This window comes from Coregonus clupeaformis, chromosome 18, assembly GCF_020615455.1.
Source record: "Coregonus clupeaformis isolate EN_2021a chromosome 18, ASM2061545v1, whole genome shotgun sequence".
NCBI lineage: Eukaryota > Metazoa > Chordata > Actinopteri > Salmoniformes > Salmonidae > Coregonus > Coregonus clupeaformis.
This window is the reverse complement of record NC_059209.1, coordinates 30,127,003-30,143,892: the sequence shown is the minus strand read 5'-3', so window position 1 is coordinate 30,143,892 and position 16,890 is coordinate 30,127,003. Positions and strand designations below refer to the sequence as shown.

The 16,890-nt window shown below is 41.3% G+C and overlaps 1 protein-coding gene and 1 long non-coding RNA gene across 4 annotated transcripts; both read right to left on the bottom strand.

The window, feature by feature from the left end:
* Positions 1 to 2,582: 2,582 nt before the first annotated feature.
* Positions 2,583 to 9,006, bottom strand: LOC121530682 (leukocyte surface antigen CD53). 2 transcript variants are annotated; one of them, XM_041835836.2, is made up of 8 exons: positions 8,853 to 9,006; positions 5,340 to 5,423; positions 4,932 to 5,120; positions 4,498 to 4,572; positions 3,994 to 4,107; positions 3,662 to 3,751; positions 3,311 to 3,394; positions 2,583 to 2,966 (listed from the first exon to the last, which is right to left on the bottom strand). In XM_041835836.2, the coding sequence occupies exons 2-8, from the start codon at positions 5,400 to 5,402 to the stop codon at positions 2,898 to 2,900; spliced, it is 684 nt and encodes a 227-aa protein (XP_041691770.1). In that variant the 5' UTR covers positions 5,403 to 5,423; positions 8,853 to 9,006; the 3' UTR covers positions 2,583 to 2,897. The 2 variants fall into 2 exon arrangements, with proteins under 2 accessions (XP_041691770.1, XP_041691771.1); XM_041835837.2 differs by lacking the exon at positions 8,853 to 9,006 and adding an exon at positions 5,626 to 5,925.
* Positions 9,007 to 9,360: 354 nt separating this feature from the next.
* LOC121587274 lies at positions 9,361 to 15,526 on the bottom strand. 2 transcript variants are annotated; one of them, XR_006004033.2, is made up of 5 exons: positions 15,448 to 15,526; positions 14,969 to 15,157; positions 10,624 to 10,732; positions 9,969 to 10,052; positions 9,361 to 9,692 (listed from the first exon to the last, which is right to left on the bottom strand). It is a non-coding gene; the product is annotated as an uncharacterized LOC121587274 (long non-coding RNA). The 2 variants fall into 2 exon arrangements; XR_006004034.2 differs by having other exon boundaries at positions 9,995 to 10,052.
* Between the last annotated feature and the right edge of the window lie 1,364 nt (positions 15,527 to 16,890).

The window sequence follows — 16,890 nt, the reverse complement described above, 5'->3', positions numbered from 1 at the left end:
AAGGCCATTCTACTGCCAATGTTTGTCTACAGAGATTGCATGGCTGTGTGCTCGATTCTTGTTACGTTAGTCTTATTCAAAAAAAAAAATCCCTCATCAATCTACACACGATAGCCCATAATGACAAAGCAAAAACTGGTTTTTAGACATTTTTGCAAATGTATTACAAATAAAAAGTATTCAGACCCTTTGTTATGATACTCGAAATTGAGCTCAGGTGCATCCTGTTTCCATTGATCATCCTTGAGATGTTTCTACAATTTGATTGGAGTCCACCTGTGGTAAATTCAGTTAATTGGACATGATTTGGAAAGGCACACACCTGTCTATATAAGGTCCCACAGTTGACAGTGCATGTCAGAGCATAAACCAGGCCATGAGGTCGAAGGAGAGCTCCTCGACAGGATTGTTTCGAGGCACAGATCTGGTGAATTGTACCAAAACATTTCTTCAGCATTGAAGGTCCACACAGTGGCCTCCATCATTCTTAAATGGAAGAAGTTTGGAACCACCAAGACTCTTCCTAGAGCTGGCCGCCCGGCCAAACTGAGCAATCGGGGTAGAAGGGTCTTGTTCAGGGAGGTGACCAAGAACCTGATGGTCACTCTGACAGAGCTCCAGAGTTCCTCTGTGGAGATGGGAGAACCTTCCAGAAGGGCAACCATCTCTGCAGCACTCCACCAATCAGGCTTTAATGGTAGACTGGCCAGACGGAAGCCACTCCTCTGTAAAAGGCACATGTCAGCCCGCTTGGAGTTTGCCAAAAGGCACCTAAAGGGCTCTCAGACCATGAGAAACAAGAATCTCTGTTCTGATGAAACCAAGATTGAACTCTTTAGCCTGAATGCCAAGCGTCACGTCTGGAGGAAACCTGGCACCATCCCTACAGTGAAGCATTGTGGTGGCAGCATCATGCTGTGGGGATGTTTTTCAACAGCAAGGACTGGGAGACTAGTCAGGATCGAAGGAAAGATGAATGGAGCAAAGTACAGAGAGATCGTTGATGAAAACCTGCTCCAGAGCACTCAGGACCTCAGACTGGGGTGAAGGTTCACCTTCCAACAGGACAACGACCCTAAGCACACAGCCAAGACAATGCAGGAGTGGCTTCGGGACAAGTCTCTGAATGTCCTTGAGTGGCCCAGCCAGAGCCCGCTCACCATCCAACTTGACAGAGTTTGAGCGGATCTGCGGAGAAGAATGGGAGAATCTCCCCAAATACAGGTGTGCCAAGCTAGTAGCGTCATACCCAAGAAGACTCTAGGCGGTAATCGCTGCCAAAGGTGCTTCAACAAAGTACTGAGTAAAGGGTCTGAATACTTATGTAAATGTTTTTTTATTTGTAATACATTTGCTAAAATGTCTAAACCTGTTTTTGATTTTCCATTACGGGGTATTGTGTGTAGATTGACAAATGTGGAGAAAGTCAAGGGGTCTGAATACTTTCCGAATGCACATGTATAGTGTATTTCCACGCTGGGGTTGGAATAATACTGTGAAATTGTGAAAATGATGATAATGCCCTTTTAGTGTTTGAAAAGACTGCCTGAAATTCCAGCCTGTTGGTGGGATGGAGTTTTATGCCTGCCTTTTGACAGGTCTATTAACTAATTACATTAGTTAATAAACCAATAAGAAAGAGTTCCAAACCTCTGCCAATAACAGTTAGTTTTCTGTTTTTTCCACTCCCACAGTTCTAGCAAAATTGCTATTTGCTAAGAAGCTTTTGTTTCTTTTTGACAATAAGAATTGAAAAAAAATCACAGTAAGGTACCTCATTGTTAACCAGAAATAATTTGTATTCAGATAGAAATGGCTGCATTGGACCTTTAATGCATAGGCTACCTTTAAGTTTATTTGCAAATGTACCTGCAAGATGTTGCTTATGGTTCTCTCACCTGAAGTGAAATATATCCCACCCCAGGATTGAGAAAAATATAAACGCAACATGTAAAGTGTTGGTCCCATGTGTCATGAGCTGAAATAAAAGATCCCAGAAATTTTCCATACGCACAGAAAGCTTATTTATCTCAGATTTTGTGCACAAATTTGTTTACGTCCCTGTTAGTGAGCATTTGTCCTTTGCCAAGATAATCCATCCACTTGACAGGTGTGGCATATCAAGAAGCTGATTAAACAGCATGATCATTACACAGGTGCACCTTGTTCTGGGAATAATAAAAGGCCACTTTAAAATGTGCAGTTTTGTCACACAACACAATGCCACAGATGTCTCAAGTTTTGAGGGAGTGTGCAATTGGCATGCTGACTGCAGGAATGTCCACCAGGGCTGTTGTCAGAATAAATCATTCTGATTGGCTGGGCCTGGCTCCCCAGTGGGTGGGCCTGGCTGCCAAGTGGGTGGGCCTATGCCCATATATTAGTGAAGTGAAACCAGCAGCTACATCAGCTGAGCTAAAATAAGTTGTTAAATGAACACTCACCATGCAGGTTGAAAGTTAGTGACAGGAAACCATGTGATGTTGAGAAGCAGCTGTCATGAAAAACATAAGTAACTACACAGTCATTCACTGCGTAGTTACAAAGATCGAAAAGTACTTTTAGTCAGGTTCATTGTGGGGTTAAAATTAAAGAACAGCTCAATGTTTATTGAATTATTTGGGTTGTTTACAAAATGTGTCAGTACAGTCACAGTATCAATAGTATTACATAGCATTCAAAAGTGCAGGTAGATAGCCTAGCTGTTAAGACAAAAAGTTAACTGGTTTGAACCCCCAAACTGACTAGTTGAAAACTCTGTCGATGTGGCCTTGAGCAGATTCCTCCTGTAAGTCACTCTGGATAAGAGTGTCTGCTAAATGACTAAAATGTTAAAAGTGTCTGCCGAGAGGGGATTATATTACAGAAAACAAACAAAAAACTAAACATTGTTTTCATCATTTGTAGCTGAGTCCAGACTGGCTTATGTGGCAGGACAGAGTCACGGAAAAACACATGCCCAGGACCTACCAACAAAGAAGAAACAAAATGGATGCGTTAGCCTACATGGTGTTCTGGTGGAGTTTTCATTTCCATCTAATACATGTTTAAAAACTCATGCAACAGCCTCCCAAATGGCCATACATAGTGCACAGGCTTTTCTGGTCAAAATTAGTGCCCACTGCATTATATAGGAAATAGGGTGCCATTTGGGACACAATACATCTTTCTTAGAAGCTATGCAAGATGATTGATACATAGAGTTGACAGACTCTACTGGTCAGGAATAAGTCATGTTTGTCATGTGAATGCTGATTGATAAACCTGTCACTGACACCCTGTATTAACAAGTATGGGAAGATGATCATACCTCAACGATGCAGAGCACAATCACAGCAACCCCAGTTGCTAGGAAGTTATTCTCAAACCAGGCCTTCAGTTTAATGTAACAACCCTGAGATGAAGAAGCGAAAACATTGCTGAGTGACAGCTATGTTTTTTATATAGTTTTATAGTTCAGTTCACTTGTTACCCACATGAAAGGATATTTTTTATGTGATACCATTCCATTTCAATTCCAGTCAGTTGAGAAAGTAAAACAAATTCTAATTCCAATTCAAAATGTTCCTCATTGAAAAGCATTGAAGGGAATTGGAATTTGAATTTCAGTGTACTTCCTGAATTGACCCCAAGCCTGGTGCCATATCTCTTTCCAGTATACCGGCTGATTGTCACATTTGGTCTTGGAGCAGCAGGACGCAGGCACTTTATCCTTCCAGTCACTTGAGTTTTGGACCCCACAGCACTGGAACTACATGTATGTAATAGAATTAAAGATGACAAAAGCAATGTTATCAACACATGAAATTACATCACATTTCCACTCACTTTTGTTCACATGCCTGGGAGGGCTAAAGAGAGTCTACATGTTTAATTTTGAAGTATGTGTCTCCCTATAGGACCTGGTCAAAAGTAAGGCACTATATAGGAAATAGGGTACCATTTGGGACACAGTTTAGATGTTTCTTACATATATTTCACACACACACTTACCATGGTCTGAATGATGTCCCAGTCGTCCATGGTCATCGTTGAATTCCCACCTTTAGCTGATTCCCGGGACTTCTCCAGACTGTCTGTGAGATCCCTCTTTAGGAAGCTGTCAATCTAAGCACACACACAAATTACTTGGCAGTCTGAACATCTCATAAAACGCTACCTGATTATCTTCTATAATGTTTTGACATTTTGACATTTATATTTCAGTCATTTAGCAGACGCTCTTATCCAGAGGAACTTACATTAGTGAGTGCATACATTTTCATTCGTACTGGTCCCCCGTGGGAATCGAACCCACAACCCTGGCGTTACAAGTGCCATGATCTACCAACTGAGCCGCACGGGACTGAGCCTTGCCTCACAACCATGGCCCTCTCTCAGTCCCTGATTTTCCTCATGTAAATTAGTAATGTATTAAAGTTCTCTTCTTCACTTCATTTTCTGTCACCCCACTCAAACCTCCTCCCGACATCCCACGGCCCATCTGCTATATCTTACCTTGCTCTCATATAACAGCAGTAGAACGGCTGTAGTCAACTCCACCAACATCAGAATGAACAGAAGGATGAAAAACTGAAAACCAAGAAAGTACAAGTGTTTGTAAGTCAAGTGTTTGTTGAATCAATGTTGTTTCCACATAATTTCAACCCAAAAATTCAATGTGATGACGTTGAATCAATGTGGAAAACTGATTGGATTTGCAACAAGTCATCAACGTAAGGGAATGTCATCATTTTTTCACCCGACTTTTAACCTAAATCCAATGACAGGGTGAAATTGTTGGATGATTTCACGTTGAATTCACGTTAGACAACTCAACCAAATGTAAATCAAAACTAGACGTTGAACTGACGTCTGTGCCCAGTGGGATGAGACCAATGTCTCGGAAAAATATGAAATAATGTAAAATATGTGTTCCATGTGAGCCCTACAGTGATGAGGAGGCAGCGGTTCTCTTTCATGGCCCCCAGGAACCCCAGGAAGGACACACAGGTCATGATGATGCCGGTGATGAAGAACATGTTGGCAAGGTTCAGGGAGGACAGGGACGGGATGAGAGACGACACCTTAGAGTTCATCATCAGGAACACTCCAAAACCAAACCCTACCGTTCCACACATCTGACAACAACCAAACACAACAGCATTGATTCAACATACATATGGAGTCATATAACATCATAATGGTGTCCATATTAGGACAATCTTATCAGGAGGAGGTTGTCCTAAAATGGACACCATACATTGTGATAAATGGACACTGAAATATTGAACATGGGTTTTTATCTCATTGAAGGAAGTAAGAGTAGAAGGTAACAGATGGATGTTTGGGATACGTACAAAGACCAAGAAGTTAACCACACACATGGTGTATTTCAAACACTTGAGGCAATTTTGAGCCATTTCCCAGAAGTGCGTTCAGACCTGCAAAAAAAAACAAGAGACAGATAAACACACAATGTGCCAACACATCAACGATAAGCGTGTCTTTAACACAGAAACTGTCAGTGAAAACAGCAATATACAATACCAAATGCACAGCAAAGATTGTTTGAAAACAGTGAGAACACCTCTGAGTCAGATTTTCTATTTCGTTATTCTAAAGAAATGAGAAGGAGCATGGTACCGTTGTCTGAGACTGAGTAGGGAGGCCATCAAGCGTCACACAGTCACAGTATGAGGAAATGAGCCTGCTGTATCTGGTTTCCTGTGTATAATACTTCCTTTAAATTTACCCAGAGGACCAGGCTGGTTTTCATCATAGTTTTTAACCTGATGTTTAGACCAATACAGTTTTGATATTGCCTTAGTCTTTGAGGAAATATCTGTGGAAGTATACCAACATCATAACAGTATTTCGTTCTACTGCGGGATGAATGTGGGTGGAATTGTACACCTCCTCCAGGTTAATATACTGAACAAAAATATAAACGCAACGTGCAACAATTTCAACGTTTTAATGAGTTACAGTTCATATAAGGAAATCAGTCAATTGAAATAAATTCATTAGGCCCTAATCTATGGATTTCACTTGACTTGGAAGGGGCACAGCCATGGGTGGGCCTGGGAGGGCATAGGCCCACCCACTGGGGAGCCAGGCCCAGCCAATCAGAATACGTTTTTCCCCACAAAAGGGCTTTATTACAGACAGAAATACTCCTCAGTTTCATCAGTTGTCTGGGTAGCTGGTCTCAGATGATCCCGCAGGAGGTCCTGGGCTGGCATAGTTACACGTGGTCTGCGGTTGTGAGGCCAGTTGGACATACTGCCAAATTCTCTAAAATGACGTTGGAGGTGGCTTATGGTAGAGAAATTAACATTCAATCCTCTGGCAACAGCTCTGGTGGACATTCCTGCAGTCAGCATGCCAGTTGCACATGCCCTCAAAACTTAAGACATCTGTTGCATTGTGTTGTGTGAAAAAACTGCACATTTTAAAGTGGCCTTTTATTGTCCCCAGCACAAGGTACACCTGTGTAATGATCATGCTGTTTAATCATCTTCTTGATATGCCACACCTTTCAGGTGGATGGATTATCTTGGCAAAGGAGAAGTGCTCACTAACAGGAATATAAGCAAATTTGTGCACAACATTTGAGAGAAATAAGCTTTTTGTGCATATGGAAAATTTCTGGGATCTTTTATTTCATCTCATGAAACATGGGACCAACACTTTACATGTTGCGTTGATATTTTTGTTCAGCAATACACTACCAGTCAAAAGCTTGGACACACCTACTCATTCAAGGGTTTTTCTTTATTTTTACTATTTTCTACATTGTAGAATATTAATGAAGACATCAAAACTATGAAATAACACATATGGAATAATGTAGTAACCAAAAAAGTGTTAAACAAATCAAACTATCTTTTATATTTGAGATTCTTCAAATAGCCACCCTTTGCCTTGATGACAGCTTTGCACACGCTTGGCATTCTCTCAACCAGCTTCATGAGGTAGTCACCTCCAGGAATGCATTTCAATTAACAGGTGTACCTTCTTAAAAGTTAATTTGTTGAATTTATTTCCATCTTAATGTGTTTGAGCCAATCAGTTGTGTTGTGACAAGGTAGGGGGGTATACAGAAGATAGCCCTATTTGGTAAAAGAACAAGTCCATATTATGGCAAAAACAGCTCAAATAAGCAAAGAGAAACAACAGTCCATCATTACTTTAAGACATGAAGGTCAGTCAGTCCGGGAAATGTCAAGAACGTTGAACGTTTCTTCAAGTGCAGTCGCAAAAACCATCAAGCGCTATGATGAAACTGGCTCTCATGAGAACCGCCACAGGAATGGAAGACCCAAAGTTACCTCTGCTGTAGAGGATAAGTTCATTAGTGTTACCAGCCTCAGAAATTGCAGCCCAAATAAATGCTTCACAGAGTTCAAGTAACAGACACATCTCAGCATCAACTGTTCAGAGGGGACTGTGTGAATCAGGCTTCATGGTCGAATTGCTGCAAAGAAACCACTACTAAAGGACACCAATAAGAAGAAGAGACCTGCTTGGGCCAAGAAACACGAGCAATGGACATTAGACGGGTGGAAATTTGTCCTTTGGTCTGGAGTCCAAATTTGAGATTTTTGGTTAAAACCGCTGTGTCTTTGTGAGACGCGGTGTGGGTGAACGGATGATCTCCACATCGAAAAGCATGGAGGAGGAGGTGTTATGGTGTGGGGGTGCTTTGCTGGTGACACTGTCTGTGATTTATTTAGAATGCAAGGCACACTGAACCAGCATGGCTACCACAGCATTCTGCAGCGATACGCCATCACATCTGGTTTGGGCTTAGTGGGACTATCATTTGTTTTTCAACAGGACAATGACCCAACACACCTCCAGGCTGTGTAAGGGCTATTTGACCAAGAAGGAGAGTGATGGAGTGCTGCATCAGATGACCTGGCCTCCACAATCCCCCGACTTCAACCCAATTGAGATGGTTTGGGATGAGTCGGACAGCAGAGTGAAGGAAAAGCAGCCAACAAGTGCTCAGCATATGTGGGAACTCCTTCAAGACTATTGGAAAAGCATTCCAGGTGAAGCTGGTTGAGAGAATGCCAAGTGTGTGCAAAGCTGTCATCAAGGAAAAGGGTGGCTATTTGAAGAATCTCAAATATAAAATACATTTTGATTTGTTTAACACTTTTTTGGTTACTACATGATTCCTCCATATGTGTTATTTCATAGTTTTGATGTCTTCACTATTATTCTACAATGTAAAAAACAGTCCAAATAAAGAAAGACCCTTGAATGAGTAGGTGTTTCCAAACTTTTCACTGGTACTGTATGTGTCCAACCCAATATCACCCTTATCCTCTGAAACCATTCTGTGTCTGTAATTAATAAACATATTGAAATGTAACTCCTCTGACACCATGATATCTGTAATTAATAAACATATTGACATTTACTTCATTTCCTCCTTGATATTCAAGTCAATTTCAATTACTGCCAAACAACATCTAGGAGCCTAAGAAACCACAAACTGCCCTACCTTTCTTGTTATCCCACATTTATAAAATGTCTTCAAATATATGTTTTCAATAACACTGCCAACATTACATTTTAGATTGTTCTAAGACAAGGTTTAATAAGATATAGTTACTCTCTCTTTATAAACACATGACCAACTTCTCTTATCCCTTGGTTAGCTATGTCTATTAGAGCAATAGACACATGTAGTAAGTCACTCATAACAATCAAAATACAATCAAATGTCCTCTCTGTTTTATAACAAATAAAATATAACTTTTAATTAACGATGATGACATTGAGACACCATTAAATTCCTGTGAGAATGGTATCGATTGAGCCTTAGTGAATTACAAAAATGTCAACCTTGTGCTTACCTTGTCAGCTGAAATAGTGATACAAGTGTAAATTAAATCCAAGACCCTCTACAATCCGTTGTTTAGAGGATGTACTGCACCTTTGACTTTACTGTGCTGGTACTTTCCATCCTCAGTAGACTTTGAAGGCAAGGGGTTTGTCAGTTCATTCTACTTCCTTATTCTAGGGCACACTAGGACAAATATATACTGAGAACTTGTGCCGTGCATTTTAAAATAGCAAAAGGAAACACAAAAGGACTAATTCTGTGACTCATCACCTCAATGTAGAAAATATGTGGTAGCCCTTTTCTACCAGTGGAGGGGAATTTGTCCCCTATGTTTTCAACCATAAATAACCAATGATCCGAAATATTGAATGAAGTATAAGCTGACTCCTTGTTGTTTCAATCATGTGGCCTACTCTGTAAGAGTGAAAATGTGCTATGCACATCTTAAGAGGTAATCAAAGGTTTAATACACAGGTAGGAGCAGTCAAGCATCAAGTTTATTGTTTACCTACATTTTTTTCTGTACGTTTTAAGCAATCCCTATAACATACACATTACTCAGTCTCAATGGCAACTGTTCTTGTTAGATGCTTGGTCATTATGCTAAGTACTGATAACATCACTTCTCTCAAAAAAGGTACCCTATTGCTTTGTGTTCTATTTACAAACAAACAAACACTAAACACCTGTGATAGAAAATGATATCCTTCTGACATTTTGTCTCAAGTGAATGAGATCCTGTTTTGCGTAATAAGCCAGTTGAAAGTCATGGGTTCTTCTTTTACTTGTAACCATATCCATTACGACTGAAGTGTCAGAAGCTGGGGACTGTGAAACACAGGCAAATCAACTGCAAACAAGAACAGAAACGTTTTGGATGCATAGTCAGCACGTTTTAACTAAGACCACAGACAGTCTTATAAACTAAGGAAGAGGAAACAGGTTCAGTAGAATGAAGACGATGGTGAGAATCACATTGGCACCCTATTCTCTATATATAGTGCACTACTTTTGACCAGGGTCCATTGGGCTCTAGTCAAAAGTAGTGCACTATATAAGGAATATGGTGCCATTTGGGACACACAGATTGAACCAAATGAGTAAAAGCGTAGAAAGTGTACTGTACATGTAGAATACACAGGGAGACGACACCTGCTCTAGTGCTGAGAAAGTTCCTCGCAAACCAGTTCCTGAGCTTCATATGACAGCCCTGAAAGAGACAGAGGTTATATTGTTCAAAATGAAGCTATAAATATTTTAAACTACAGTATGTAACATTTTGGGCATCCCCACCACATTCACATAGAATTGTGTGTTATAGATCTTTCGTTCCTGTTGAAAGCAAGTCTAAGAGGCGGTAGATCTGTTCTATGTGTGCTATTTCTATGCCTCCCGCTCTGAAGTTTCGTTTTTACATCTTTTACTTTAGATTTTGTACACCAGCTTCAAACAGCTGAATATACAATATCTTTGGTTATGGAAAATATATTTCACAGCGGTTTAGATGGTACAATGATTCTATATACAATGACTACTTGTTTTGTCACATAAACTGAAATTAGGCAAACTACTGTATTGGAATTTTAGCAAGCAAACAGGAAATGCTGGAGCAATTTCTGCATAGTGCATCTTTAAGACAGAGGTCGCATCCCAAATGGCACCATATTCCCTATAGTAAACTACTTTTGCCCAGGGCCAATAGGGCTCTGGTCAAAAGTAGTGCACTAAATAATTAATAGGGTACCATTTGGGACACAAGCAGAGAAAAAGTACAAGCCCACCTCCTGCCAGTTAGGTTGGAGGATAATGTTACAGGAGTCTCTGGTACAGCAGGACAGGGGCACATTGCCCTCCCAGTCTGCCACACCATGGACCCCCACAGCACCTAAACTGAACACAGCACAGCCACTGGGTTACCATCCTATAACAACACTGGTGAAGCAGAATGGAGAAATGTACTGGAATGTTATTGAGGTCTAGGTACAGCCTGTGTTATTTCAACAGAGCGATATGTATGAATGTACCATTACACCTACTGAATTACTTAAAATACGCTGGACACAATCAAAGTCCTCTTTAATGGTTAGCTTCCCCTTTAATGTAGAAACATCCAGGACCTCTATACCAGGTGGTGTCAGAGGAAGGCCCTAAAAATGGTCAAAGACTCCAGCCACCCTAGTCATAGACTGTTCTCTCTGCTACCGCACGGCAAGCAATACCGGAACGCCAAGTCTAGGTCCAAAAGGTTCCTTAACAGCTTCTACCCCCAAGCCATAAGACTGTTGAACAGTTAATCAAATGGCTACCCAGACTATTTTGCATTGACCCCCTCCCTTTTTTCACGCTGCTGCTACTCGCTGTTTAATATCTATACATAGTCACCTTACCCATACCTACATGTACAGTACCAGTCAAAGGTTTGGACACACCTACTCATTCAAGGGTTTTTCTTTATTTTTGACTATTTTCTACATTGTAGAATAATAGTGAAGACATCAAAACTATGAAATAACACATATGGAATCATGTAGTAACCAAAAAAGTGTTAAACAAATCTAAATATATTTTATATTTGAGATTCTTCAAAGTAGACACCCTTTGCCTTGATGTCAGCTTTGCACACTCTTGGCATTCTCTCAACCAGCTTCATGAGGTAGTCACCTGGAGCCAATCAGTTGCGTTGTGACAAGGTAGGGGTGGTATACAGAAGATAGCCCTATTTGGTAAAAGACCAAGTCCATATTATGGCAAGAACAGCTCAAATAAGAAAAGAGAAACGACAGTCCATCATTAATTTAAGACATGAAGGTCAGTCAATCCGGAACATTTCAAGAACTTTGAAAGTTTCTTCAAGTGCAGTCGCAAAAACCATCAAGCGCTATGATGAAGCTGGCTCTCGAGGACCGCCACAGGAAAGGAAGACCCAGAGATACCTCTTCTGCAGAGGATACATTCATTAGAGTTACCAGCCTCAGAAATTGCAGCCCAAATAAATGCTTCACAGAGATCAAGTAACAGACACATCTCAACATCAACTGTTCAGAGGAGACTGCATGAATCAGGCCATGGTCGAATTGCTGCAAAGAAACCACTACTAAAGGACACCAATAAGAATTAAGAAACACGAGCAATGGACATTAGACCGGTGGAAATCTGTCCTTTGGTCTGATGAGTCCAAATTGGGGATTTTTTGTTCCAACATCCGTGTCTTTGTGAGACGCAGAGTAGGTGAACGGATGATCTCCGCATGTGTGGTTCCCACCGTGAAGCATGGAGGAGGAGGTGTAATGGTGCTTTGCTGGTGACACTGTCTGTGATTTACTTAGAATTCAAGGCACACTTAACCAGTATGGCTACCACAGCATTCTGCAGCGATACGCCATCTCATCTTGTTTGCGCATAGTGGGAATATAATTTGTTTTTCAACAGGACAATGACTCAACACACCTCCAGGCTGTATAAGGGCTATTTGACCAAGAAGGAGAGTGATGGAGTGCTGCATCAGATGACCTGGCCTCCACAATCACCCGACCTCAACCCAATTGAGATGGTTTGGGATGAGTTGGACAGCAGAGTGAAGGAAAAGCAGCCAACAAGTTCTCAGAATATGTGGGAACTCCTTCATGACTATTAAAAAGCATTCCAGGTGAAGCTGGTTGAGAGAATGCCAAGAGTGTGCAAAGCTGTCATCAAGGCAAAGGGGTGGCTACTTTGAAGAATCTAAAATCTAAAATATATTTTGATTTGTTTAACAATTTTTTGGTTACTACATGATTCCATGTGTTATTTCATAGTTTTGATGTCTTCACTATTATTCTACAATGTAGAAAATAGTACAAATAAAGAAAAAACCTTGAATGAGTAGGTGTGTCCAAACTTTTGACTGGTACTGTACATATTACCTCGACTAGCCTGTACCCCAGCACCTTGACTCGGTACCAGTACCCCCTGTACAGTGAGGGAAAAAAGTATTTGATCCCCTGCTGATTTTGTACGTTTGCCCACTGACAAAGACCTGATCAGTCTATAATTTTAATGGTAGGTTTATTTGAACAGTGAGAAACAGAATAACAACACAAAAATCCAGAAAAATGCATGTCAAAAATGTTATAAATTGATTTGAGGGAAATAAGTATTTGACCCCTCTGCAAAACATGACTTAGTACATGGTGGCAAAACCCTTGTTGGCAATCACAGAGGTCAGACGTTTCTTGTAGTTGGACACCAGGTTTGCACACATTTCAGGAAGGATTTTGTCCCACTCCTCTTTGCAGATCTTCTCCAAGTAATTAAGGTTTCGAGGCTGACGTTTGGCAACTCGAACCTTCAGCTCCCTCCACAGATTTTCTATGGGATTAAGGTCTGGAGACTGGCTAGGCCACTCCAGGACCTTAATGTTCTTCTTCTTGAGCCACTCCTTTGTTGCCTTGGCCGTGTGTTTTGGGTCATTGTCATGCTGGAATACCCATCCACAACCCATTTTCAATGCCCTGGCTGAGGGAAGGAGGTTGTCACCCAAGATTTGACGGAAAATGGCCCCGTCCATCGTCCCTTTGATGCGGTGAAGTTGTCCTGTCCCCTTAGCAGAAAAACACCCCCAAAGCATAATGTTTCCACCTCCATGTTTGACGGTGGGGATGGTGTTCTTGGGGTCATAGGCAGCATTCCTCCTCCTCCAAACACGGCGAGATGAGTTGATGCCAAAGAGCTCGATTTTGGTCTCATCTGACCACAACACTTTCACCCAGTTCTCCTCTGAATCATTCAGATGTTCATTGGCAAACTTCAGACGGGCCTGTATATGTGCTTTCTTGAGCAGGGGGACCTTGCGGGCGCTGCAGGATTTCAGCCCTTCACGGCGTAGTGTGTTACCAATTGTTTTCTTGGTGACTATGGTCCCAGCTACCTTGAGATCATTGACAAGATCCTCCCGTGTTGTTCTGGGCTGATTCCTCACTGTTCTCATGATCATTGCAACTCCACGAGGTGAGATCTTGCATGGAGCCCCAGGCCGAGGGAGATTGACAGGTGTTTTGTGTTTCTTCCATTTGCGAATAATCGCACCAACTGTTGTCACCTTCTCACCAAGCTGCTTGGCGATGGTCTTGTAGCACATTTCAGCCTTGTGTAGGTCTACAATCTTGTCCCTGACATCCTTGGAGAGCTCTTTGGTCTTGGCCATGGTGGAGAGTTTGGAATCTGATTGATTGATTGCTTCTGTGGACAGGTGTCTTTTATACAGGTAACAAACTGAGATTAGGAGCACTCCCTTTAAGAGTGTGCTCCTAATCTCAGCTCGTTACCTGTATAAAAGACACCTGGGAGCCAGAAATCTTTCTGATTGAGAGGGGGTCAAATACTTATTTCCCTCATTAAAATGCAAATAAATGTATAACATTTTTGACATGCGTTTTTCTGGATTTTTTTATTGTTATTCTGTCTCTCACTGTTGAAATAAACCTACCATTAAAATTATAGACTGATCATTTCTTTGTCAGTGGGCAAATGTACAAAATCAGCAGGGGATCAAATACTTTTTCCCCTCACTGTATAGCCTCGTTATTGTTATTTTATTGTGTTATTCTTTTTTATTTCGTAAATATTTCCTTAACTCTTATTTTTCTTTAAATGGCATTGTTGGTTAAGGGCTTGTAAGTAAGCATTTCACGGTAAGGTGATTTGAGGGAAATAAGTATTTGACCCCTCTGCAAAACATGACAGAATGTAAACCTGTTGTATTCGGCACATGTGACAAATACAATTTGATTCAATTTCTTGTGTCTCCAGGTTACACATCAGGTCTTTCTCAAAGAAAGTGTCAATCTGTATGGCAAACAGGTCACAAGTTTATATGACTTCTACTAGCACCATCACACCTCACATTTTACATGATCAAATTAGGTCATAAGAACAGCAGAGAAGCCTTTAGATGTCTCTTACCTCCCTCTCAAACACCATAAGCATACATGCCATGGCCAGCTCCACCAGCATCAAGCTAAACAGTAGGAGGGAAAATGTCCCTCACAGACCATCGGCACCTTTATAGTGCACTACTTTTGACCAGGGTCTATAGAGTGCCATTTGGAACACATACATTTTGTGCATGGTATATCTGTGCAGACTCACAGTGATGAGCATACAACGGTTTTCCTTCAGGGGCCCCATGATTCCCAGGTAACACACACAGGTCACGATGGTTTCCGTGACTACCAGGGTGTTGGCAGGGTTGATGGGGCATAAGAATGTGATGAGGGAGACAAATCTAGAGTGCATCATCTGGAACTCTCCAAAACCCACCATGAAGGCACGACACAACTGGAACATAAGGCTTACATCAGAGTCAAAAAGGGGAATACATGATCTTGTAGATCTCTCAAACTGTTGATATTAAAATGTAGACGTTTGAGAAAATTTTGAATTTGAAATTTTGATGACTTAGAATTAAGAAAGTATCTGAATAGAAAGTGGTGTTTATGCTTTTATTCCCTCTACAGGATGCATTTGATATGACAGGTTTATGATGTCACCAGTCATTTGACGTTTTAGAGATGATAAAGACTTCATAATAATCAGACTGTAAGAAGTGGTGAATCAAAATAACCTACCCAGCAGATGAAGTTGAGGAAGGTGACAACACCTTTCAAGCAGTTCACACAGGAACGATTCAAATTTCCTTTATGGTTACAGTGGGGGAAAAAGTATTTAGTCAGCCACCAATTGTGCAAGTTCTCCCACTTAAAAAGATGAGAGAGGCCTGTAATTTTCATCATAGGTACACGTCAACTATGACAGAAATAATGAGAAAAAAAATCCAGAAAATCACATTGTAGGATTTTTTATGAATTTATTTGCAAATTATGGTGGAAAATAAGTATTTGGTCAATAACAAAAGTTTCTCAATACTTTGTTATATACCCTTTGTTGGCAGTGACACAGGTCAAACGTTTTCTGTAAGTCTTCACAAGGTTTTCACACACTGTTGCTGGTATTTTGGCCCATTCCTCCATGCAGATCTCCTCTAGAGCAGTGATGTATTGGGGCTGTCGCTGGGCAACACTGACTTTCAACTCCCTCCAAAGATTTTCTATGGGGTTGAGATCTGGAGACTGGCTAGGCCACTCCAGGACCTTGAAATGCTTCTTACGAAGCTACTCCTTCGTTGCCCGGGCGGTGTGTTTGGGATCATTGTCATACTGAAAGACCCAGCCACGTTTCATATTCAATGCCCTTGCTGATGGAAGGAGGTTTTCACTCAAAATCTCACGATACATGGTCCCATTCATTCTTTCCTTTACACGGATCAGTCGTCCTGGTCCCTTTGCAGAAAAACAGCCCCAAAGCATGATGTTTCCACCCCCATGCTTCACAGTAGGTATGGTGTTCTTTGGATGCAACTCAGCATTCTTTGTCCTCCAAACACGACAAGTTGAGTTTTTACCAAAAAGTTATATTTTGGTTTCATCTGACCATATGACATTCTCCCAATCCTCTTCTGGATCATCCAAATGCACTCTAGCAAACTTCAGACGGGCCTGGACATGTACTGGCTTAAGCAGGGTGACACGTCTTGCACTGCAGGATTTGAGTCCCTGGCGGCGTAGTGTGTTACTGATGGTAGGCTTTGTTACTTTGGTCCCAGCTCTCTGCAGGTCATTTACTAGGTTCCCCCGTGTGGTTCTGGGATTTTTGCTCAGCGTTCTTGTGATCATTTTGACCCCACGGGGTGAGATCTTGCGTGGAGCCCCAGATCGAGGGAGATTATCAGTGGTCTTGTATGTCTTCCATTTCCTAATAATTGCTCCCACAGTTGATTTCTTCAAACCAAGCTGCTTACCTATTGCAGATTCAGTCTTCCCAGCCTGGGGCAGGTCTACAATTTTGTTTCTGGTGGCCTTTGACAGCTCTTTGGTCTTGGCCATAGTGGAGTTTGGAGTGTGACTGTTTGAGGTTGTGGACAGGTGTCTTTTATACTGATAACAAGTTCAAACAGGTGCCATTAATACAGGTAACGAGTGGAGGACAGAGGAGCCTCTTAAAGAAGAAGTTAC

Coding starts and splice junctions, on each gene's coding strand:
- LOC121530682 (XM_041835836.2), bottom strand. CDS start 5,402: ATGGCTCAAAATTGCCTCAAGTGTTTGAAATACACCATGTGTGTGGTT. Junction 4,573..4,931: donor ACCGCTGCCTCCTCATCACT/GTAGGGCTCACA, acceptor CTTGGTTTTCAG/TTTTTCATCCTTCTGTTCAT. Junction 3,752..3,993: donor GGGACATCATTCAGACCATG/GTAAGTGTGTGT, acceptor ACATACATGTAG/TTCCAGTGCTGTGGGGTCCA.